The sequence below is a fragment of the Micromys minutus genome (assembly GCF_963924665.1).
Source record: "Micromys minutus genome assembly, chromosome: 27".
In the NCBI taxonomy this organism is placed as follows: domain Eukaryota; kingdom Metazoa; phylum Chordata; class Mammalia; order Rodentia; family Muridae; genus Micromys; species Micromys minutus.
The window spans coordinates 31,643,375-31,667,861 of NC_137962.1; the positions used below are offsets into that span (position 1 = coordinate 31,643,375).

Below are 24,487 nucleotides of genomic sequence, written 5' to 3' on the forward strand. Positions count from 1 at the left end.
AAATCCAATTCTTAGGAACCCTTAGCTCCACTTCAGGGACACATGGTCTGTTCCATGGATCAGGAGACAGAGGTACACACACTAACCATTGCTGGGTTTTAATCAAGAGCCTGGGACTTTGTCCACATGATTTTTCACCCCATCTTATGTGTGCCAGTGGCAGAAGTCAGAGCTCAGGTCTGGCTGGAGTCTCAAGCCCAGAACCAGGTACCCAGTATGACCTTTGGCTCTATGTCAACTTTGGAGTTACATGTCTGCAGGACAAGAACATGTACACCCCTCTGTCTGAACTACAGTGATAAATGTAAAATCCTTTGTAAAGTCTCACTGGAAATGACAGCATCAGATGTGTGAGTGAGCACGAGTGACCCCTCCCCACGACTTTATCTACAGCCAGGTATCTGGGTCTGGTCTATGGAGCACTGCTTGTCAAACACTATAGGCTGTGTATGGGCACATAACGCTCCAAAACTGAATACACCAGTAGCGGGTCCAATCTATTACTTCTGAGGCATTGAGCAAAGATCCCGAGGCTCATGAAGGTTCCATTTCTCACCTCAGATATTCATGGTCCCAGGTTTGGCTTTCAAGAATGTCCAATGAGTGATCAGAGGTGGTGGCCTAAGCTCCTGAATGGCTTCCCTCCAAGCCTGTACCTCCTGCAGGACAATCAATGCCTCTGACTTTACAAGGACACAGCACAAGGCAAGGCACACCGGACCCACTGTGCTAGGCTAAGGTCTGAGGACGCTGGTGCTGTGCAGTTGATTTTCACTATTTACCAGTGGTGCTGCCTTCCAGGTGCACTGGCTACAGGAAAAACTCCACGGGGGGGGGGGGGGACTTATTGTGTGTTCTCTCATACTACCTGACTTTGAAATATTAAAATATAACTTGATTCTTTCTATAAACCCTACTCTTTTAGCCACTGGCTTTGTCTTACTTTTCAACGGATTGCAGAGTCCAGGATATGGGGGTTTCTTGTAGGTACTGAGGTCGTGCATACCATTAGACAGTACCACTGGCAAAGGCATGCTGTGAGTAGGAACCCAGATGTGTCTGCAGTGCTTCAGACAGCCGAGGGCTCAGGCCTCAAGGGTACTCAGCTGGGTGAGTCACCAGCCTCAGACTTCACGGAAATGAGCACTTTTGAGTTTTCATTCCCCAGGATTCACCTGTAATCGGGGCTCCCAAGGCTCGCAAACAAACCCAGTGGTTTTCCATGTGTCTCAGTATTTAGGTGGAAGAGTCCTGCATGCTAAACGTGCCCATGAAACTCCCTCGGCCTAGAGAGTTTCAGGAGATTAACATTTTTCCCTTCTGTGATACGTTCAGTAGTTTTCTGCACAGGAAAAAAAAAATCATGCATGCAGTCAAAGCACCGAGATCCTAAAGAATGTGGTGGCAGTTCCCAAGTGTAAAAATGGTCTAAGTGCAAGACTGACATCCTCTTCCTATTACTTTCTGGCCTTAAAAATGTAGGCTAAATGGAGGTTGAAAAAAAAATCACGTCTTTATATGATTATCAAAGACACAGCAACCAACTCCAGGTGTTTCTTCTTAAGCTAATTAATATTTTTGATGCTAAGTTTTCCTCTCTTTGGAGGGTGGTCATTTATTTTAAATTAATTAAGTAATTAGTTAATTAATTTTTTTTTACTTTCATTGCTTCTTATTCGTAACGAACCACCACCCTCATTTCACACCAAGAACATAGTTCTATTTCAACTTAAATGGCACCCTAATTCCATGTGTGACCGTCCAGCATACTCAGCCAGGTTCAGCTATCACATCAGGTGATGACTCACTTGTGGCACCAATCCTGGAGGTAGCATCTTGCTTATTTTATATGCACACAGATGAAGGCTTCGAGAGCCAGGTCACCTTGGAGTTAGCCTGGGAAATGGCTGCAAGGTAAGTTGATTTCAGCTCTCTGTGGCCTTAGGGAAGCACAGTTTGTTCTAGTTTGGAAAGGAAGAGGCTGGCATACCTCTTAAGTCTGGGATATTTCTGTGGAGATTTTGAAAATAATAACACATTAGCAACATTCTTGTTCGTACACTGGTGTCTATAGGTAATTACAAATGCATCTGCCGGAAGGTGTGTTTCACAGAACCTATGCCCTGCTTCTTGGTGGCAATTATTCAGACCTGAGAGATGCGCATAACTCTGAGCTTCAAACCCCATGTTACCTCAACCTCAAACACCAATTCTGTTCACTTCACCTGCAATCACATTTTCCTCATCTGTGTCCCTGGCATGCCTGTCCTCTGTAGGGGTCCCAGACATTATACTTTATCTTCATCTCATTGAGCTACAATGTACAAACAAATATAGGCCATTAAGTAACTGTACCAATATATGCTATCACAATGTTCCAATTCCTTATATCTTACTTTCTGTTTTTTTGCCATTTCCATAACTTGGCATAGCTTTCTTTATCTTCACCTTAAACCTTTCCTGTGTTGCTTAGAGCACCTTTACACACACCTCTGAACCATTGCTATATTGAACTGACCTGACAGTCTCTGCTTTTTTAATAGAGACAACTGGTCCATTTACATTTATTGTTTTCATAGGCAGCAAGATCCTGTCTTGCACAATGCTCTGTACTGGCTTCTGGCTACCCTTTTCTCCTGGATCCATTCATTTTGCACATGTCCTCTGGCCCATTTTGATCTTTTGTTTGTGGTGCTTTAGCAGAAAGAGGCTTAGTTCTCTTGATAGTTTTGAATGCCAGCCAAATCACAGAGTCCATTTCCTGAAGGACTGAAGACATCCTGGATACCTTTGACCACAAAGAGGAATGATCCTGCACTGAGGATGGGCTGGAGTGACCCTTCCTACACTGCTGCTGGTTGTTCTCTGGTCATCCTTAATCAACCACAGGTGACACTAGAGCATCATTTACATAAAGAGAGCTTTGCATAAGTCAGAGGAAATTAAGGAACTGGGCTGGGAGTTTGCCTGCAACTGTGTAGCCATAGCAACGGGCTGGCTTCTGACTGCAGATTTTCCTGCCTCAGTCTCCTTAGTGATGGGGTTTTAGGTATGTATCCATCATGACCTGTGATCAGTATCAGTCTTCCCTCTTGTGAACTTTTTCATCTCCTGATTGCTAGGTCTTGCTTTTTGGATATGAGTGTGTATTTTATTCACCTTTGTAGGAACACTACGTGGGGGTCTGCTTTCCCAATCATGGAAGATGCTCCTAGTCCAAAGCAATGAGATATAAGGCTGAGTCCATGAGGAGATTGTGTTTTGGCCTGTCTTGCCGAAAGCCATCTCATCTTCTGGCTTCAGGCTTCCCTGGGCTCACGAGACGGTGTCCGCATTGATTCTGTGGATCATGCTCTTCCATCTTTTTATTTTTCTTCAGTGTCACCTACATGGCCATCCCACAGGTTTCCTTCATTTCTCAAAGTCAGACATGTCCTGGGATGTCAGATCCAGTCAAGTGCCTTCCCTAGTTGGGACTTTCCTTCTGCCTGGAGGACCTGATATTTCTTTCTAACCCCTTACTTCAGCCATCAGCTCGCCATTTCGCTTCCCGAGGCCTGGGTTCTTCCAGGCAGTACCACAACTCTGAGGCTCTATGTCCCTTCTCTGGCCTTCAAACCTGCCTCCCTTCCCCTTCGTTCCACTTCTTTGCGGTTTTCCTGGTCTTAATATTGCTCTCACGAAGTAGTTTCCATTTTCTGTGGTGACAATTCTATTATTTGTAGCTTCCGATACACATTTGAATTCTGCTCTCGGGTCTTCAGTGTTTTTGCATGCGCTGCGCGTCCCTGTGGGAAAGCACAAGGCCTGCCTTCAGTTCAGGCTCTTCTCTGCCATGCTATCCTGGAATAGCAGGCCATGGTCAGCTCTGGAGTATCCAGGCAACACCTCTGAGCCTGCCAGTGTGAGCTCAGTGGGCTGCTCCAGGGTTACCTGGGCCTCTCTTCAGGTCACACTCCTCACGGATAGAGAGCTTGATTCCCCTGAGCTCCAGAGTCCACCAGGCAGAGAACAAAGATGCCCTACATCCCAAGAAGGTTCAGCTGCCCAGTCTTCAGGCTCCCTCTGTTCCACTGGATATGGGTTGCTGTGTCCTCTTCCAGGCTGGACCTGGGCACATGCTGGTAAACGTAAAGATACACTTCTTTACATGTGAGCACCAAGAGGTTCTCAGTGGTCAAAGGTAGCCTTGGGGTTGGATTATTTTGCTTGTTTTTTTTTTTTAAAGATTTTATTTAACACACACACACACACACACACACACACACACACACACACACACACAATGAGCACACTGTATTTGTTTTCAGGCACACCAGAAGACGGCATCAGATCCCTTTATAGATGGTTGTGAGCCATTATGTGGTTGCTTGGAATTGAACTCAGAACCTCTGAAAGAGCAGTCAGTGCTCTTAACCACTGAGCCATCTCTCCAGCCCCAGGACAGGATGAGCACAGGTTCTGACCTCTCTTCCTTTCTATTCCACACAGGAGGCTCTACCCACCACGGATGTCTTGCCGGCCAGTTCTCCTGAGCCCACCTTTGCTCCTTTTGCTGGAGCAGAGCTCCCGAGCCATGTCTTCTGCCTTCCTGCCCTCTCCATCCTCACATGTCCCAGTGCTAAGCCCACTAGGAAGAAGATGTCCTAGGGTTCTGTGTACTGTGACTAACCGTCAAAGCATGGTTCAGAGGTGACATGGGCTGTTTGCTCTTCTGAGGAGCCCAAGGACATCTTACATGGAGAATCTCCTCTTACTCTTAAGGCTTGATGATACTGAGAGTTCTTATTTCAAACCTCCTTGCTAACTGGAAGCTGGGCAGAAGATGAAGCCAGCATGTTGAGCCCAACCACTGTATTTGTTTACAAATCACGGACACATCTCCAGGGGTTTGGGATTCCTCTCCCACTAGTTACTGAGAAGTCCTGTTTTTCTCATAGTGAAAAAAAAAAAAAAATACCAGGCTCTATCATCTCATCTTTGGAAATTTACCTACCAGTTGGCTACATACACTGTGAAATGGCCATGACTACATATAGCAGATGTATGTATATACATACAACATGCTGAGATATAGGGACACAAATAGTGCCCTGAACGTCCCCAATGCATGAATGTTATTACATCAAGAAGAGGTTTCTTCATCCTCACAACCACCAGGATGGGAGCATCCTATATGTGGAGTGTATAAGGACAATAACCTTTCTTACAGAGACCCCTCGTGTCTCAGAAGACATTCCCCTCTACCCTTCCTTTCTTATCCCAGTAACCCGTGAGGACAGCTGAGGGAACCCTCCTGCCTTCTCCAGACTAGAAAACCAAGCTTAGGAAGCCCAACTGCCACCAGACACCTGCCCAGAAACATGGAAGTGTCAGTTCCCCAGGCTCTGGGTGTCTGAATCTGACCAAGAAGGCTCATTTAGTACCACTGATCAGTCCCAGAATAGAGCTCTTCTCTCAGAATGTGCCTATGTGTTGTTGTGCATGCTGCAGAGTGAGATTTATGTTCCAGTGCAGGAGATGGGGCATTTATGGTGTATTTCTGCAGATCTGCAGAGTCATCCATGTTGCTGCTGGGGCTGGGGCAGAGGCTGTCCTCAGCACCTGCTGAGTGTGTAAGTTAACAGAGAGTTGACATTTAAAACAATCTAGACAGGGACACAAATCCCCCAATCTAATTTTTTAAAGATGTATCACAAACACTGCTGGTGAGTTTTAGGTCAAGCTAGAGTAGTCTGAAAGGAGGAAATATCAATTGAGAAAATGCCTTCAAAAGATCAGGCTGCAGGAATTTTTATTAATTAATGGTTGATGGGGGAGGGAACTCAGCCCATTGTGGCAGGTCCCACCTCTGGAAAGGTGATCCTGGGTTCTATAAGAAAGCAGGCTGAGCAAGCCATGGGGTGCAAGCCAGTAAGCAACATCCCTCAATGGCTTCGGCATCATTTCCTTCCTCCAGGTTCCTGCCTTGCTTGAGTTCCTGTCCTGACTTCCTTCAATAATGTGAAGGTCATGGTTGGTTGTCAACTTGACTATATCTAGAACGAACTACAATCCAGAAATAAAGGGCATGCCTGTGATCTGGATCTTGAGGCAGGAAGTCATATGCTTTCACTACAGATCTTGAGGTGGGAAGACACACCTTTAATCTGGCCACACCTTCTCTAGGAAGCCTATATAACCACAACAGAAGAAGGAAGGTTTTATTCTTCACTATCTTGTCCCCTGTCTTGCTAGCACATATCCATTCTTTCACTGGCATTAGAGCATACTTCTTCAGGATTCCAAGATATACAGAAGATCAGCTAAGATGCCCAGCCTTGTGGGCCTGAGAGCAACTACTAGGTACTTAACTTTCTGCTCATAGCTAGATACTATTAGATTAATTAGACTTTAGCCTCTAAGCCAATCTAATAAATAATAAATATGTATATGTATATATGTATATGTGCATATGTGTACATATATGTACAGAGAGAGAAAGAATTATTCCATAAGTTTTGTGATTCAAGAGAATCCTGAATATTGGATCCTGAATATAATACAGATATTGGAGATATTGAAGTGTAAGATAAATAAATGCCTTCCTCCCCAATTTGATTTCTGTGTTTTGCCATAGCAATAGAAACCCTAACACCCATGTGGAAGGCTCATTTTGCATTACCTCTGTAGTATACAGAGGGCACTGCAAAGGGTCTGCCATGGGCAAAGCCACCCCTGCTTACTCAGCCCACACAAAGAGCTAAGGACAGCGAGTCAAATCTGTCTACCTTAACAGTGAGGACCAACTCAGAGAGCCTGGGAATAAGGGATAGCCTGGCTCAGGGACATATCTTAGGAAGGTGTTAGAAGGCATGCTCCAACAGCTTTCATGATGAACACACAGATGCTAACTTATCTTCCAACTTTATGCTCAATATCCTGCTATTTCCGATATAGCTGAGACCTGCATTTACTTCTGGCCTTAATGAAAACTCCATTTCTACCTAAGAGAGTCTAAGGCCAAATTAAAACAACACAGTGACACATACTTGTAGCATCCAGCCAGCATTATCTGTCAAGATGGAGTTTGGCCCTTTTCTGGGGAAAGCAAGGTTACCTGTTGGGGACTTATGCCTGGCCCAATAGATTGCAATGGCCTGGAAAGTCACATCTTAGGGTAGTCAACTGGGTATCAATTTCACTGTGTACAGGGCAGTCTATTAGAGTTGACTATTCTGGGTTCTACTTAAGAGATGACTTCAGGGTCTTTTTCACAGGAATCTAACACCATTTTCTAGAATATTACACATCCTGCTTTCCATGAGCAGGCTTCCTCAAGATACCTAGAAGGTATCTAGGCCATAAAAGAGGGTTGGCCAGGACATGGGGCCTATGAAGACTTTACATTTAGGTGCCTCACCTTTTCTACGCTTATAGCAAGTGCTAAGAATCGTTAAAGAATGAGGCCTCTGATGGCGGCCATTTCTGAAAGAACAAGCTCTCACCTCTGGTAGTGGCTCTACTCCCAGCTTCCATGGGTAGAATACAGGCTAGTCAGGAGCTCCCTGTCACCCTAGGTGTGTCTGTGTGGAACAGTGCTGCAGCACTGGGGACAAGTACCACCTTGGCTATGATCTCAGCTGTGCCATAGGTACTGAGAAAAATCACACATATTCATTGAGCACCAAAAACCAAGCCTTCTAGAGACTTGTGAGGGTTTCAACGCCTTCTTAACATAGGGGACCATGTGCTGAATCAGCCTACAGTCTTAGCCCCCAGCGCACAACCAGTGCATTTGGGAGATGAGGAAAGGGACAGACAGGGAGAGAGGGTTGGGAAGACAGAAACAGGCCAAGCATGCGGTCCAGTATCACAGGGGGCAGAAGCTCGATTTCTCTGGTCTTACTTTTGGAACACCAACCTCAATCAGAGCCTGACCCCTCATCTTCAACCTCACTGGAACCCTTAGCTATCCTGGTGCCACCTTTAGGCATGCTCAGTGCTAGCCCAGCTGCTGGTCACCCCCCCCCCACCATGAGGAGTTCCCTTCCTGTGACAGTGAGCTCACCCCACACCCACCTGTATTTTATGACAGGCTCCATCTTCCACTCCGCACTGAGCCAGTTCCCCCCGGTTCCGACCACTTGCCGTTTATGCACTTAAAACAATTCAATGACCAACTGCTTTAAGGAAAAATTGAGATGAATGCAGACCAATTTACAGAAAAGAGGGACCAGCGGTAATGTCCCTCCTTCTGAAAAATGCCAACAGAAATAACGCAGCTCTGTTAAACCAACCTCTTATCTGTTTGTTTGTTTGGTTTTGTTTCTGGGCTCATATCCGCCAGGAGCATGAAGGATGCCTCTGCTTACAATACTATTTGATGCAGCACCACCATATACATTTTTGTTTGCTCACGGAATCCATTAAAATGTCCGGCTATTACCGTGGTGATGAACAGGGTGACTCAGACAAGCGCAGAATGGACCGCGCACTGATCCAAGTAATGACTGGTCTTTCATCACTTGTGCTGAACAAAGATGGGTTAGGACGCAGGCACCAGGCTCCTGTGACTGAGTCTGCACAGCCTGCTTCAGTGCTCACACCACTTTGAAATCCGGTCTGCTTTGTCCTTGTGAGGACGTCACATCCAGGAAGTAATCTAAATTGATCTGAGGCGCAGGGCTGCTGGGTGAGAGGCCGTCTCTGCTCCAGGGTCGCAGGCAGGATTTTCTTCTCCTCCTCCTGTTTTGTGACGTTTCTTTTTGGCAGTCTGCCTGTGGGAAGTATTTCGGCTTGCATGGTGGTTCTCTTGGCCCCGGTGTGTCTGGTTCTCCTCTACCAGCAAGATGTAACAGGAACCCTCTGATCATACTGGAGATGGGGGCCACAGCCCCTGAGCGTTGACCTAGGTTCCTCCCTGTCAGTGGGCTCCATGGTAAACAAGAGGGCTGATCTCAACTGGGTTTGGTTCTTTGGGTCTTCACAGTACTAGGCCTGGGGCATTAGGACTAGGAGGGTGTTGGGAGCCAAGCAGATTTAAGAAAAGAATATCAATGCAGTCTGCTTAGGTCAGCTGCATGGGAGGTAACTCATTGGCTCTCTTGATGTGGGATTCCAACTGAAACTCTCTACAAGAATCCCCCGGTGTCCACTGAAGGCAGCCAATCACCAGGACCCATTCTTCTTGCCCCTCTTAGATGCAGTAGGTTTACATAGGTGCCCCCTTTGGAGCCACTAAGCCAGACTGTCACAGGGGAGCACTGTCCCCTGAGATGAGCTCATATGACACCTCTTTTCCAGTTGTGTCCCCCTTGTGTTCAGAGGGAGGATTCTAGTCTTGCCTTCTTGGCCTCACAGATTCTGCTACTCCCCTGGGGTCTGCCTCACCTCGGGTAAGGAAGTCTCTTGAAGGCCCATTTTCCCAGGTAGAGATCATGTCAGGGAGGATCCTACCTACTCCTTTGATTACTGGCTAGACACAGCCCACATATGCCTCTTGACATAGTCTTTCTCCCAAGGTGGCTTCTCAAGACCAAGGTGCCATGGGGAATCAGGGCCAGCTCAGGGGACATCTGGAATCCATGATGCTAATGTCACGGAGAACGGCTTAGTGTTGGTAGGAACAGATAATGTGTGTGTGGGGGGGGGGTTGTTACAAGCCTGTGTTCCCCAGTCTTATCTGTGTACAACTAACTAAATTAACTACCTGGGAGAATGAAGGATATTAATATCAAGAGAAGATGTGACACCTTGTATGCCATGTCCCCAAAGATAGGGTGCTTCAGAGCTAAGGAGCTGCCTGTGTGTGCAGGTAAGATATAAGCTGCAGAGATGTCCAGCATCAGACAGAGGGAGGAGGACCATATGGAGGCACTGGCAGGACTGGGGGACAATGGAACTTCCTGACATGGCTTCACTATAAGGAGTGAGACAGCCACAGGGTCCCAGAGGGTGCAGACAGGGCAGATGCAGGGTGACCAGGGCTTGCTATGGTGGATAACTAGCATCCCCTTTGCTGCTCACTTGGAAACCGAAGATCTTTGTGCCAGGGCACCTCTTCCCTTCCCTTCATACAGAGCTGGGTATCCCAATACCCAGGCTAGTCTAGTCCTCAAGGAGCCTGGACTGTACTAGCAGCTGCTACAGGGTTCGCTGTTTGTTGTGTGGGGGCTAAAGAGTGACCACAGGTGTCCCCAGAAGCAGCCAGGCCATAATTCACATTCACCCCGGTCATTCCCTGTGTCACTTCCCTGTGATATGGGAAGTTTGTGTGCAGTATGCCACCTGCTTCCTGTTCCTTCTCTGATCAAGATGGCTGCATTGACCGGACTGCAGCTGTGTAGATAAACTGTTTACCACTCAGGTGGGCTCCAGCATGGCTCCTGTGCACTGCCTAAACCTCCTTGCTGGGGCCTCATTCACTCTTGGAGATGCCTTTCCTGGCCATCTAGAAAATCAGCTGTCTTGGGTGCTGGGTCAGGGGCTGGGTCCAAGGTAGACATGCTTCCCTGCTTGCACGTTGGCTGATTCAGCTCAGCCTTTACCCCTTAGAAGTCATGCTGAATATACACATGGGGCTTCTTACCCTGAGCCACTGGGCCTCTCAAGATGGAGCTGCAGTGCCTATCTACGGTGGGTAGGGACTGGTACACTAATGAGGGACGGACTCGGTTGAAGCAGTTGCATTACTCCCATCCCCAGGGATTCGTTTCCCTATGTGACTTCTTAGACAGCATTCCATTTCCTTCTTCCAGGTTCAAACCTTTGGACATATATCCAGATTCCTACGGTAAGTGTAGCTCAGGAGCCTGTTCGCTGCTCCTGCTTCTGGAAGAGGCCCACACGGTTCTAGTCCCTCCATACTCTACTCTCACAAGGGTAGCGGGTATAGAGCCGATGGTGTGGGCTCTGAGAGCAAGGCCTGTTCCTCCCTCCACACTGGTAGACCCGGGAACTACAGGGCGGGAGCCACATCTGGTCTCCAGCACCTGTGTTTTGCAACGCCTGGATACCAGTCTCTGCTTGAACAGTTCCCCAGGAATTTCATTCTGAGAAAAATACCTTCGTAAGTTTGTAGTATTTTCCTGATTAGTGATTGATGTACATGTGCGTATGTCTGTCTGTGTGTGTGTGTGTGTGTGTGTGTGTGTGTGTGTGTGTTTGTCTGTGTGAGTCTCTGTCTGCGTGAGTCTCCTCTGTCTGTTTGTCTGTGTGAGTCTCTGTCTGTGTGAGTCTCCTCTCTCTCTCTCTCTCTCTCTCTCTCTCTCTCTCTCTCTCTCTCTCTCTCTCTCTCTCTCTCTCTCTCTCTCTCCCTGTGCATCTCAGTTAGGGTTCGTATCCTAGAAGAAAACCAGACCAGACCATCTCAGTTAGGGTTTGTATCCTAGAAGAAAACCAGACCAGACCAGGAACTGATTCAGAGGTCATAAAAGAACGCTACTACCTTGTTCCCCATGACTCACCCAGCCTGCTTTCTTACAGCAATCAGCACTGTCCATGATCTTAGTAAGGGTAGGCTGCACCCTCCCACGTCAATCACTAATTAGGAAAGCGCTACAAACTTCTAAAGGTATTTTCTCAACCAAGAATCCCTTTTAGACCCAAATAGCTTTATCTTGTGCCAGGGCAGGAGAGTATGGGACTGACTCTGTCCTTCTGAAGTTTAGATTGCTTCCTCCCTCATATCTCACCCTGGGAGTTCCATGTTGACCCATGACAGTGGTAGGAACCTAGGCACACCTGCATGTTGCCACTCAGCTAGCTATGGTCAGGACCCCATGCTGATTCCTGGGAGGAACCCAGCTGTTGTTGTTGTTTTTTAAGTATGGCCACTAGGCCACATACATCCATCAGAATCTCATGATGCAGACCTTTAGGCTAACCCCTTCCCCACTTCCAAACTGGCAGGGCCAGAGCCCTAAGAGGCACGAGTATAGCCCACTGAACAGCTGCCTGTCTATCAGAAGAGAGCAGGGCCCTCCCTGCCTTGGACCAGCTCTCCTGAAGCAGGGTTGCCATGGACACATACTAGGCACTACAGAAGATGCTGCCAGGACAGCTAATAAGCAGACCATCTGCATTTGTGTTCTTTCATGATATGACTGTTCTCAGTACTCTTGACCTCCAGATGCCCCAGTGGGTCGGGGGATAGGCTGCTCAGCCCAAGTCAGCAGCCAGTTTCAGGCAAGCTGAAAGGAACCACTGCTCAGATGGGCTCTACATCTGCCTGTAATAGAGGCCCCAAAACACGGGGTGCAGGTTGGACATTTACAGCTACGTGTGTTCCTGCAGCTGGCATCTGGGCACATCTGGATCCTATGCTCTGCAGGGAGGTACTGGCTCTTGAGCAGGATTCCTGAGAAGCCTTCCCCAAACCTCCCTACCCCTACAACTGCCTGTTACTGCATACAGAATTAGAATACAGTGCTTAATAGCTAATTGGAAAAAAAATGGATTCCAACCCAGCTGCTTCATTCTGAATTAGGGAGCGGTATAGCTTAACGTTGAGCATCTTGGAATTCATAAACATCACAGAAGTGCGGAGTAAACACTGATTAGAATATCTGTGAGAACCCCTAACACGTGCAGTGTGCAGTGCAGCCAACATCTGCACAGAGATCCATTTCTGACCAGCCATGAGGGACCAGAATCCCCCATTCAGCATCCTCCAGATCTTTGCACTGCCAGGGCTAATGGAAACCAGGAGCCCAGAAGCCGCAGAAGGGGGAGGGAACCTCATTCTTTGCCCTGTCTCTAAAACGGATGCCTTAGAGATGGGTGCAGGAGAGAGTGCTGCTTCCACACCCAAGGAGAACCTTCAGCTAGTCTCCTGGCAGCACAGATGGATGCTCACAACACAGAGTACAAGGGTTAGTTCCAGAGGTGACACTTAACAAAGCTAGCCCAGAGCCTTGTTTGTTTCCCAAGTCCTCAGGGCCATGGACTTCCCACTTTCCACAGGGACGCATGCATCTCACACAGCGCCCACTGTGCTTGCGGAAAGAGAAGTGGCACTCATCCCAGTGACCCGAGAAGCACCCTAGTATTTTTATGACCCTTTCTTCTTCCTTTTTACATGCTGGTCATGAGCCAGTAAATTAATTTCATGACCCACTAATGGGGTGGTGACCCCCACTTGTGAGAAGCAGTGATTTCGGGATTGCAAACATCAGCATGTGCCCGGGGTCTTCGTTGGGCTAATCAATGGATCCTTTTATCACATGCACTTCGAAGGCCGAATAAGGGGATGGGGTTACAGCATTCCCCAGGCTGTCCCTGAGCAGTCCCCACTCGGCAGGTAACACCGAGGGCTTGGATGCAGAGTTGATATGCCTGAGGTGCGGGCTCTGGAAGGGTCGGGGCCGGAGAAAGGTCCAATCTGGAATGAGTGACCTTGGAGAGGAATTAGCAGCCACCACACAGCCACCAGGCCTCTTAAGGAAAAATGGCTGACAAGACTGTCACCTCTGAGAAGCAATTCATGGTGGCTTGTGAAACCTACACACAGTAGGGACTTTAAATTGTGGTTTCTTAAGATTTTTCTCTCTCATATCAATATTTTAGATACCTTAAAAACATGTCACCTCAGGCCAGAGGTTCCAGTAGGAGTTGGGCCTCATCTTTCTAGACTGAAGGACAGGATACTGGCAGACTAGACTACCTTCTTGTCTCTGGAAGGGGCCCCTGGGGAAGGGGGTGGGCTCACACCTGCCCATTTTACTGTGGTATGCAATTGCAACTACACATTGTCCTAACTTGCCCATCTCTTCTAAGTGTGACCCAGAAAATGGTGAACCCACAGTGACTAGAACTACCCCTGGCTCTAAGGACAAAGGCCTGGGAGTTACGAACCTCTGGCCTTGTCATGACTCTGCCCTGAATCACAGAGGGCCATGGCTATATGACTTCTATGGCCCTTATCAAGGTGGCTGAACAGCTCGGTGTATGGTTGGGGAGACTTAGCCTTACCCAGGAGGCCACTGTGTGGCATTGGGGCATGTCTTCAGTAGCCCTCTGTGTGGTTATGGGTGATGGGGCTTATCACTATCTCCCACTTCCTTCAGACCCAACTGCGGTCCCTGCCTGGGGCTCTTGGGGGTTTATGGGTTCAATTGGCTATGGTTTGTACTGGGCAAAGGCAGACATATACCCCATGTATCACTCTAGGCTCCCCCGAGCCTGAGGCTCTTTGAAATATGCTTGCTTCTGTGCCCCCTCAGCAGCCCAACAGGTCCCCACGCTGACCCTTAACAGATCAAGAAGCCAGTGCTAAGTGAATAGTCGTCAGCTCAACTGTTAAGGCTGAGGCTTACCTATCTTACCCAAGAACCCTTTACCTCTCGGTTGAATTATCACCGTGGATAACTGTCTGCAGTGTCTAGGCAGCGTGTGGTGCCTTTACCTCAGAAAGTTCAAAGAACGAGAAACAACAACACATTATCAAAGGACACCCCAGAGTTCTCTGCACTCAGCCGACCATGAGAGGAGCAGTCCTGGAGACCAGGCTGGCTGTGGCCCCCAGAAAGAGCTCAGTGTGCCCTGCTCTGTGGGACTAGGTGGGTGAGGTACTGGAGCTCTTGGGGATCTGTTTAGCAGCTACTATGCCATATCTGGGGCGTCAGCAGCAGAACCATTTGCTGCACTCCCAAGGCCTGAATTTTCATGGTCCCCTTGGCTTCAGGAGGAGTATAAAACCTTGCTCTTGGGTTTGGGTGGTACCTGATGTATCTCCACATCTCCCCCGAAAAGCCAAGCAGCTTTGGTGCCAGCAATATGCCTTGTGTTAGCTTCACTTCTGAGCTTACTGCCCCAGCTGACCAATCCTATGGCTTTGTTCCTGTGTGCCCAAAGACCAAGTGATATGGAACAGGTTCTCTGAGACTTATCCTCAAAGACTAAGAAGAAGCTGTGACAGGGACAGAGATACCAGCTGCCATCCATCCCCTGTCCAGAGTATTTACATCCATCATGGGGTTTTGGGTCTGCTTAAATCTTCCCATCACACTCTCAAGAAAGGAAAGGGGCCACATACCGTGGTGGTCTTTATCCGCCCTCCGGGCTGTGTGCAAGTCCAGCCTGACCGGTTGATTAACAAGTCACAGCCTTCCCCCTCCAGGCAAGGAAGCATGTCACACCACTGCTTCGTCTTGATAATTCGAGCTGTGGGAGAGAGGAGAGAGAGGAGAGAGCTGGTCAGTGTGCCACTCCCAACCTGCAGGCCTCACTGAGTAGAGTGCTCACGTCCGAAACCAGGGCTTGGCCCCTGGACATCACAGTGGGAAGCCCCAGAAAGAGGGACCATGCCATTCGGAAGCATTCCCAATAGATGCTGGTCATGTACTGCCTCTCTAGGGTGTACCATCACTGGTCCCCAACTGCAGGAGACCAATTTTTGTAACAACATTATTTCCCTTCCCGAGGGGCAAAAACTTCATTTTCCATTTTGTCAGAAGTGGTTAGAGATACTGAGGTGACTGTCCACTGCTCAGCTTGGGTAGGACCAGGGCTCAGTGTCAGGAAGTTAGCAGTTCTAGAGTGGTCATGACCCCTACCATCCTCATCTACAGACGCTGTCTTGACTCAAGTCTCTGAGACTCTAAGTCCCTAGTCTCTGTCTTACTCCTTGGAGCATACAGGGTAGGGGTGTAGTGGAGAGCTGGCAGTGGGGGAGGTGCTCCCAGATTTCATCAGAAGAAGGATGGCAAAGCCGACACAGATGAAAAACACCTTTCTTCACGAGGAAGACCACGATGAAGTGAGTTTTCTTATTACCGGAATCCATGACCTGCTCACCCTGATAACCTGCTTGATGAGGCAATTTTCACTACTGCATCTGCACTCAAGAGACCCATACACAAGGCTGTGGTCCACGCCAACACTAAGTCTTTGAGATAGCCAATCATACTCAAAGTGACTGAGACTAGAATCACCAAGGAGGCTGTGGAGCGCAACCATGAATGTCTATAAGGGCTTTTCCAGAGAGAACCGGGCAAAGGGGGATGACCTACCCTGTTCATGGGCAGTACAATCCATGGGCTACCTGGGTGCCTGGGAAGAGCAAAGAAGAATGGAAAGCCAGCTTCGTATGGGCATTTCCTGTCTGCTGCTCAGCAGCCCATGAAGTGATAAAGCTTTTTCACACTATCCACTCCTGCCCCAGGAAGTTCTGTCTGAGTGCATGGAGCCAAGCAAGCAGGACCCGAGCCCCCTGAAATCAGCATTTTATCCTGTATCTCCCAGCTACTTCATCACAGCAGTGATGGGCTGATAACTTTAGGTGGTCAGAAGGGACACCATGACCCCTGGGTACTGCTTGAAGTTTCAGTTATGCAGGAGTTTTAACTTCAACCCCATTGTCCGAGGCTGGAAGACACCTAGAGTCTTTCGTGAGAAAAAAACCAAATAGAACTACAAAACCCTTTGGGTGGGTCACAGACACAGCAGAGAACAACGCAGTTTATGTTGCCTGCCTCACTCCATCCCAGTGTCTATCTTAGCTGCTAGCAAGGCAGACTGTCCAACAGCCAGGATCCTAGGCTAGCTCTTTTCATGCTACCAATACAGACAGCCATATATATATGTGTGTGCTGAAGCACCCGACTCTAGCATTTAGAAATAGAACTGTAAGGAAGTAAGTGAATCCAAATGAGGTTACAAGGATGAATGCTTGATCTGGCAGGGCTAGTGGTCTCATAAGAGACCCCCAAAGCACCTCTCATTCCTGCAACCTGTGTCTGTGAGGGCACAGAAAGAAGGCAGACATCTGTAAGCCAGAAACTGCTCATGCCATCACAGTGGCCTTGAACTTCCAGTCCCCAGAGCTGATGCTAAGCCACTAAGCAGCCTGGCTATGACATTATACTAGGGAAGCCTGAAGGGGCAGACCATGGCCTGCCCTTCTCTGAAGTCAGTTGTGAAATCCTCGTGAGGAAGAGACAGTGAAGACAGCTGCTCCCTCACCCTCTGGCTTTCAGGGGAATAGCTCTAAGAACAATGGCTGCCCCAGCTGTGGCCTCCCCAGGCCATGGGTATCTCCATGCTGAAGACACTGCAGGGCCAGGCACCAGGTCTAAGCCATGCTCTCCTGGGCTTCTGGTAATCACAGCACAGGTGGCTGGTGGGCAAGTGACGCTGGTTTGTGTCACACATCTGTCCCTGGCTGTTCATTATTTGTGCAAAGTCACCAGCAGCTGCTTCTCTCAGCACTGATGTGTCATTTTGGTGACAGCAAAAGTTGCTATAGAAGCTTTCTCAGATGCCAACAAATAAAAGCCTGGGAACCTCAAATCACTGGCAACAGAATCCAGTTCCCAAACTCCTGTTTGCAGTGTTTGAGAACTTTCTCAACAAGTTGAAAATACTCCTCTCCCTCCCCCCCCCTCTCTCCCCCTCCTTCCCTTCCTCCCTCCCACCCTCTTTCTGTGTGCCTGTCTATCTGTTTCTCTCTGTGCATGCTTGTGATGCTGTGTGTGTGTGTGTGTGTGTGTGTGTGTGTGTGTGTGTGTGAGTGTGTGCACGCATGCATGTGTCCTCTGCCTTAAGCTACTGAACAATAGAAGAAATAGGTTCAAGCGCCATGAGAAGTTTCCCGGTATGCACAAACCTGTCCCCCAATAAGCTGCTCAGAGACAGTTAGCCACAGGCTCCCATTCACACAGTCTCTGTGCACCTAAGAAGAAAAGAATGGGATTGACTTGTGAATGAAGGAGGAGCCTAGAGCCACTAGGAGGACATCAGGCCCTAAGAGAACTCAGTATGGACTGGCTAGGGAAGGGTGGCAGCACCAGAAGCCAGCCCCAGCATGCTGCCTGCTGAAGTCACCAAGAAAGGATGGGCTTTGGAAGCTGACAATGCTTGGCAGGCTAAAGGCTCAGCTCCATCCTATCTTGAATGGAGGGCATCTTCCCCACAACATTCATGAGGTTCCTGAGCCTCCTCCACCTATTACTCAGGTAAGAAGTGGGGAGAGGGATAAAACATGCAGCCTGCTGTTAGTGGCGACAGCCATCACACAATGAGATAGCATGCACAGATGTGCACAGGGCCAGGTTCTAATGGGCTTAAGTTATGGGAAGGACAAAGCTCCTGGCCAAGTCACATGCCATACACATCCTCATGAACTTACATGTGTGTAGACATGGGTGTGCATATAGAATACATGAACATAAACACATACCTCACATGGCAAAAGCAGAGCTGCATGTAATATAAATCAACCTATGTGGGTACACATGCAAACAGAGCACATATACAGAATCATGTGTATAAATCCAGGATACCCATCCACATATAGCTACACCACAAATACATATTCATATGCTGTGCACACATGGATAAGTGCTCACATACATATACCACAAATACATGTCCACAATGGCATACACTTACACACAGGTGTATATATAGCATATTCACAAACACACACATGCATAGAAGCAAACTACTCATGCATACATATACCATGTACAACTGCATATATGTGCACATATATACTTACATATGCACTCATGGCACATCCTAAGCATACTCACCGATATATGGACTATCATATCACACACGCACACATCTACATATGCACATGTAATAATTGCACAGATGCATACACTACTACACATGTACACTGTACATATATACACATACTCAGACACCACATGTCTGAGTCTGACATGTATGCACATATCACATATGAATACACCCACATGTGTTTATGCACTCTATGCAGATTCATGCATATACATATCCACACATATGCATACTTACATGTGCATGCAATGACAGAGCACGGACAGCCAGGCAGTGCTGTGGGCTGGTCTATAGCAGCACATAGACAAGCAGAGTCTGGGCATGCCCAGGGACCAAGCCTCTGAGGACACTGGAACAGCACTGAGCACACAGGTCCGTTTGTTTGCCTGCAGGAGCTCAGCTCACCCAGCCCTGCCCACTTCCTGCTGGAGGCGGTGGGAGACACAGTGCCGGGCCAGCACTGGGCTACCGCATCCCAGAGACAAAGGGCCCTTTCATGTTTCCACTTCACGATTTCATCTCACCCAGGGCATGGGCTGAGGAGGTCTGTCTCTGGCCCTGTTGGCACAGTGCTTTCAGCACAGGGAAGGGCATCCTAGGAGCTGATGGAGGAGCATGAGGGAAGGGGGTCAGGGGTCTGGGTTTGGGCAGAGGGTTCCACAGCTTGCAACATTATGACGACCACCAGGGTTCCTTGGCCTATGGCAGTAAGGACATGGGGAGCTCAGGTATCCCAGGTTCCTGCAAGAAAATAGATATGCTAGACAGACAGAAAAGGGGCAAGCATGTGACTTCCAGGATGGGTAGAAGAGGGGGCTGACCTGAGAGAGAGACGAATGTTCTAGAGCCTAAGTCTTCCATAGAGATGCAGAGTCAGACCCAGAGACACTGCCACTCTGACTCCACATGCATGCTTCTCCAAAGGTAGCATGGTGGCCTGCATGTAGTTTCTATGGTCATTGTCTATATCACACACATGTACATTTGCATAGACAGCATACCCATCCACACACCACACATACATGACAGCATCCATACCGTATGTGTGCACACACATACCCCACTCATACGTGCATCTTACGTGGAGTGCAAACTACACATCTACTCCCCAACAGTTCCACCCAGACCCTACACCAGTGTCCAGAGCATGCATCCTTGATGCTATGCTGCTGACCTGACATGGCAGGGCCATACTGCCAGAGTCTCAGACAGTGCCCTAAGGACAGCGGAACAGCTTGCTCCCCTCACTAAGCCTCTCTTGTGGACACACTGGCTCATATGGGACAGAAGCTTGTCTCAGATGTCCCAGGGTCCAATATGAGGCAGCTGCTGCTGGAGCCTGGATCCTTCTCTGACAGGTAAAGGACAAGTATCCTGCAGGTACAAGACAGTGAAGTATGCAAGGAGGCGGGGCCTGAGGCCTTTCAGGACTAGGAATGGGTCTCAGGCTCCTGGGCAATTTGCCACAGCCAGGCAACTTTAAATTGAGTTCAAAGCGGCTGTTTAGCTGGTAGAAGTTCAGACAGAGGGTAGAATCTGGACAAAGTACCACAAAGTCAGGGAGAGAAACAGATGTGTGGGAATGAACGCGTCCCATAGGGTAGTACTAAGAGAAAGAAGGCCTTGTGGGCCAGAGGGCTCTGGCTCTCTAATGATAATTAGGTTGGCCTCAGGGGTGGGGAGAAATGGCCTCGGAGTGACAGAAGGCTTTGTTACCTGTGGAAAGCACAGCTAGGTTTCTGTCCGCCCCAATCTGTGGATGTTCTGGGCAGGTGTGTCATACACTGCCACACCTCTTCCAGCAGTGGCCGATAGTCACCTTGGTTCGCTTTACTATAAAATGACTTTAAGTTGTTTGCTAAAATAAACCCAAATCCCTCTGACATCACTCACTTCCCCAGCAGAATCCTTTGTTGTGCCAGCTAGGGTACCCATTGGATGCTCCCAGGGGAAGAGAGAGTCCATTCCTGTGACCAGTGAGGGCACTGCACAACTTGCCCTAATCACAGGACCCTGTGATGACATGCTGTGCTTGGGAGATCATGTCATAAGTAGACCCTGTTTTCTGCACTTTAGACAAGGCTTGGCCAGGCACGTTACAGCCCCAGTGCTAGGGTTACTTCTCAATGGCATGGCAGCCACTCCTCCAACCCCAGGAACAACCAACCCTTGGTACCTGCCCAGCTGTGACACTATGAGACACACACCCCTAACTGAGAGCAAGCGAGTGTGAGAGAGCAAAAGAGAGCTTATGAGAGCATGAACTGGGGTAGGGGGTGGGGTGGGGAATAGAAAGGGATAGGAGGAGGGAGCAAGGGGATGTGCGGGGGGGGGGGGCAGGAAGAAGGAGGGAGCAAGAGCAAGAGAGAAAGAGAGTGAGAGTGAAGGGAGAGGGGGAGAGAGAGAGAAGGAGAGAGGGAGGGAGGGAGGGAGGGAGGAGAGAGAGAGAGAGAGAGAGAGAGAGAGAGAGAGAGAGAGAGAGAGAGAGAGAGAGAGAATGACTGACTACTGTGGTGCACTTGAAACAGTCATCAGGGAGAGCAAAGCCCTACACCTAGGGTCATGAGTCTTCTGTGGATCCTTGGAGAAGATTCCTCAGTGCTGGCTACTCACATCATGGGCAGACAAGGAGGACCATAGTAACTGTGGGCTTTCTCTCAGGTCTCCCTTGCCAGACGACTCAGGCCAGGACTCAGGAGATGAGACTTCTCTCACCTGCTTTGACCAGTGTGTGTCTAATGAACAGGGATCCAGGACTAGAATAAATGCAGAACTTCCTGTGCGGTGTGCGGGGGAGGGGCCATTTCAGCTCTGCGATTGCTGATGGTGACTGTCTGCTTGATGAGATTTAGAATTACCATGGAGACCACCAGCCTGGGGGATGTCTGCAAGGGGTTATCTAGACTGTATTAAGTGAGGTAGGAAGTTCTGCCCTGAATACACATGGCACCATTTGCAGGCTGGGGTTGGGGCTGTATTAAAATAATAAAATACAAAACAAAATAAAACAAAACAGAGAGAGAACAAGCTGAGTACTAAGGCTCATTGTCTCTCCCTGACACTGGGTATGAGATCAGTTACTCACAGCTCTGGGGCCCTGCCTTTCTGACCCTGATAGGCTGCATCCTCAAACTGTGAGCCAGGATGAACCTTCCTTCCTTAGTTTGCCTCTGGTCAGGAGTGTGTAAAGTCACTACCATAACCCAGCCAGTATCCCCATGAGCACATCCAGAATGTAGCAGAGGCTTCTCCATGAATGCCATAGCAGGGGGCACTGCTCCCTGGAAGGTTGATGCCAGCCTGCATCAGAGACACCTAGCACCGTGGGCGGCTGGTTCTCTGCTTCCCACTCCCCGCCTTGTAGCGGTTCATCAGCACTAAGCACGAGCAGTAAATAAACCATGGAGATGCTGTTCCCGGGCCCTGCAGTAATTGGATTACTCCCATTTAAGGCAGCGCCCTGTCAGACTACAAGGCAGAGCTGTTGGCATGGGAAGGAGACAGCTTAACTGAGTTATCAAGAACCCACTATTAAACATGCCTTCTGGGATGGCTCTGGGTTAAATGGAAGGTGTGATCACAACAAACAGAGCCACTGTCATTAGCGCAGATCGGGGCGGCTGCCCTTACGTATGTGCGAACCGGCATCCCCTGAATAAACATGGAAGCCATTTGAGTAGCAGCAGGTAGTTTGTTCCAGCCTGGAGTCTACTCTCTGCGCTGTGGCTCTGGGAAACACCTGCCCTGTAAAATTAATGTTGCAAATTTCAGTTTTATTGGTTTTGCAGTTTTGTTTGTGTTTAATTGTAAATGGGCTTTGGTTATCCCTGCTGTACAGTCTGGGAGGGCTTAGCTTGGCTTGGGCTCATATTCCCACAGCATTATAATAAAAAATGATACGACTCAGCAGCGGCTGTGGGGGAGCCACCCTTCCAAGGGCATTCTACATTGTTGGAGTCTGAGAAATGCTCCTGTCCGCCCATTTCGAGGTTGCAGAGAGTCGGTCAGTGGAACGGGAGGCACAGCTGAGGTGAGGCTTAGCTAGAGATAAGCCTGACCTGCCCCAGGGTAGGGCCAAAGGTGTCTCCCAGCAGTGGGGATGCAGCTCTATCACGTACTGGCCTCCAGGATCTCAGATAAGGAGTAGCTTGGCTTAGAAGGGAGTTTGGCCACTGCTTACACTGGAGCCAGAAAGCTCTGGGGAGGCATAGATCCAGTCTTCAGAGAGAGGGCCATTGCTCTCCTCCCATGGTTCTGGCTTCATCCTGCTGGGATTCTACCACAGACACGTAAGGGGTGCAGATGCCGGACGCAGCGATGAGATGTAGGATAGAGTCAAAGGAACAGCCTTGTGCCCATGGTCAGGAGCCCTTGCTAGACCACAAGATACCGGCAGAGCATCCTGTCACCTGAGCCTCATATGGTAATCAGATATATAATAGGTCTGGGTTAATCAAGGCAGAGAATTCTACCGAGCATTCATTTTATTCTGCTCACAGATGGGCCTGGTCATCTGCCTTTCCTTGATGCAAGCAGGCCCCTGGGAAGAGATCCACAAGGGTACCATGTTGAGTGCAGAGTCCCTCCAGCATGTATAATTAAGGTCTCAAAGTCTAGGAATCAGGCTACATAGTCTCCTCTGTTGCCTGCACTGCTATACAGCCAGCTCCTGCTGAAGGAAGGATCAATTCACAGCCACCTGCTGATGCTATCACTATTATCATCACCTCTAACAACATCACTACCATTGGCATCACCACCACCATCAGCACCAAGATCATAACCACCACTACCACCATTAAGATTGTCATCATCACCACCACCACCAAATGGTCACTACCACCACCATATAGTCATAACTACCGATAAGAACCATCAAGATGGTCATCACCGCCACCAAGATGGTCACCACCACCACCATTAAGGTCATCTCTACCACTACCACCATTAAGATTGTCATCATCTTTACCACCACCAAATGGTCACCACCACCAAAATGGTCATCACCACAAGACCATCATCACTACTGTCACTACCACTATTTTCACCATCATCCACCACCATTGCCATGATTCTCAGAATTATCACTATCATTACCACTATCATCATCACCGTGTCTACCAACTACCACAACCAATACCAGCACCAACAACATCTTTATCACCATGGGATGCATCATCACCACAATTATCACTGCCTCTGTGGTCATCACCATCATAGTCATCCTCAACACCGTGACCACCATCACCATCTCCAGCATCACCATGCTCACTATGGGAATTACCACCATCCCCATCACCACCATGAGTATCACCGTCATCACCATCACTTTTACAACAAACTGTGAAGACAGAGCTGGGGTTTAGAGGAGTGTGAGGTGAGGTCTGAGGTCTCCTTGAAGCTAGAGCTTCCTGTTCTTATCCTAGGTCCTGGGGTGTTTTTTTGTTTTGTTTTGTTTTTGCTTTTGGTTATGCTGTGTTGACAGCAGCAACCCTGGACTCTGCAGCACAGCCCTGTACATAAACAGCTTACACCCCATGTGGTAGAGGGTTTGAGCTCAGAGCTGGAGGAGTGAACTCCAACACTACCCCTCTACTGTCTAGGAGAGTGAAGAGGCAGTGAGTGCTGACAGTGAGAAGAAGGATGGACCGTTTTAGGGATGAAGGGGTATCAAAAACTCAGGTGTGCTCAGAACCAGATGCCTGGATTCAATGGGCTATAAGATCTCTCTCGGGCCACCCTTTGTGATTGGTTGAGCCCTGACCTGCAGTAGAACCATCATAACCATCCAGTTCACTCTGGAAGTCCTATTAGGGTCATCAGCCAAGTGCACTACAATACTTTGGCCAGACCATCCAGGGACCCCAGAAAGTTTCCTAATGAGGTAGGGGACAAATAGAAGGGAAGAAAGGGAAGGAGAGATCACAGGGTTAAAATACCATCTTCACCTCTTCTCTGGGCCATGTCTACCTCCCCTCTT

At 48.7% G+C, this 24,487-nt stretch overlaps 1 protein-coding gene across 1 annotated transcript in view; it reads right to left on the minus strand.

Annotated features, from left to right (window-relative positions):
• TAFA5 (TAFA chemokine like family member 5) overlaps positions 1 to 24,487 on the minus strand; it is a 127,563-nt gene that overhangs the window by 16,497 nt on the left and 86,579 nt on the right. The window contains exon 3 of the mRNA XM_080939320.1: positions 15,017 to 15,144. Within this exon, the coding sequence (XP_080795446.1) occupies positions 15,017 to 15,144 (128 nt within the window). The remainder of the gene's footprint in view (positions 1 to 15,016; positions 15,145 to 24,487) is intronic.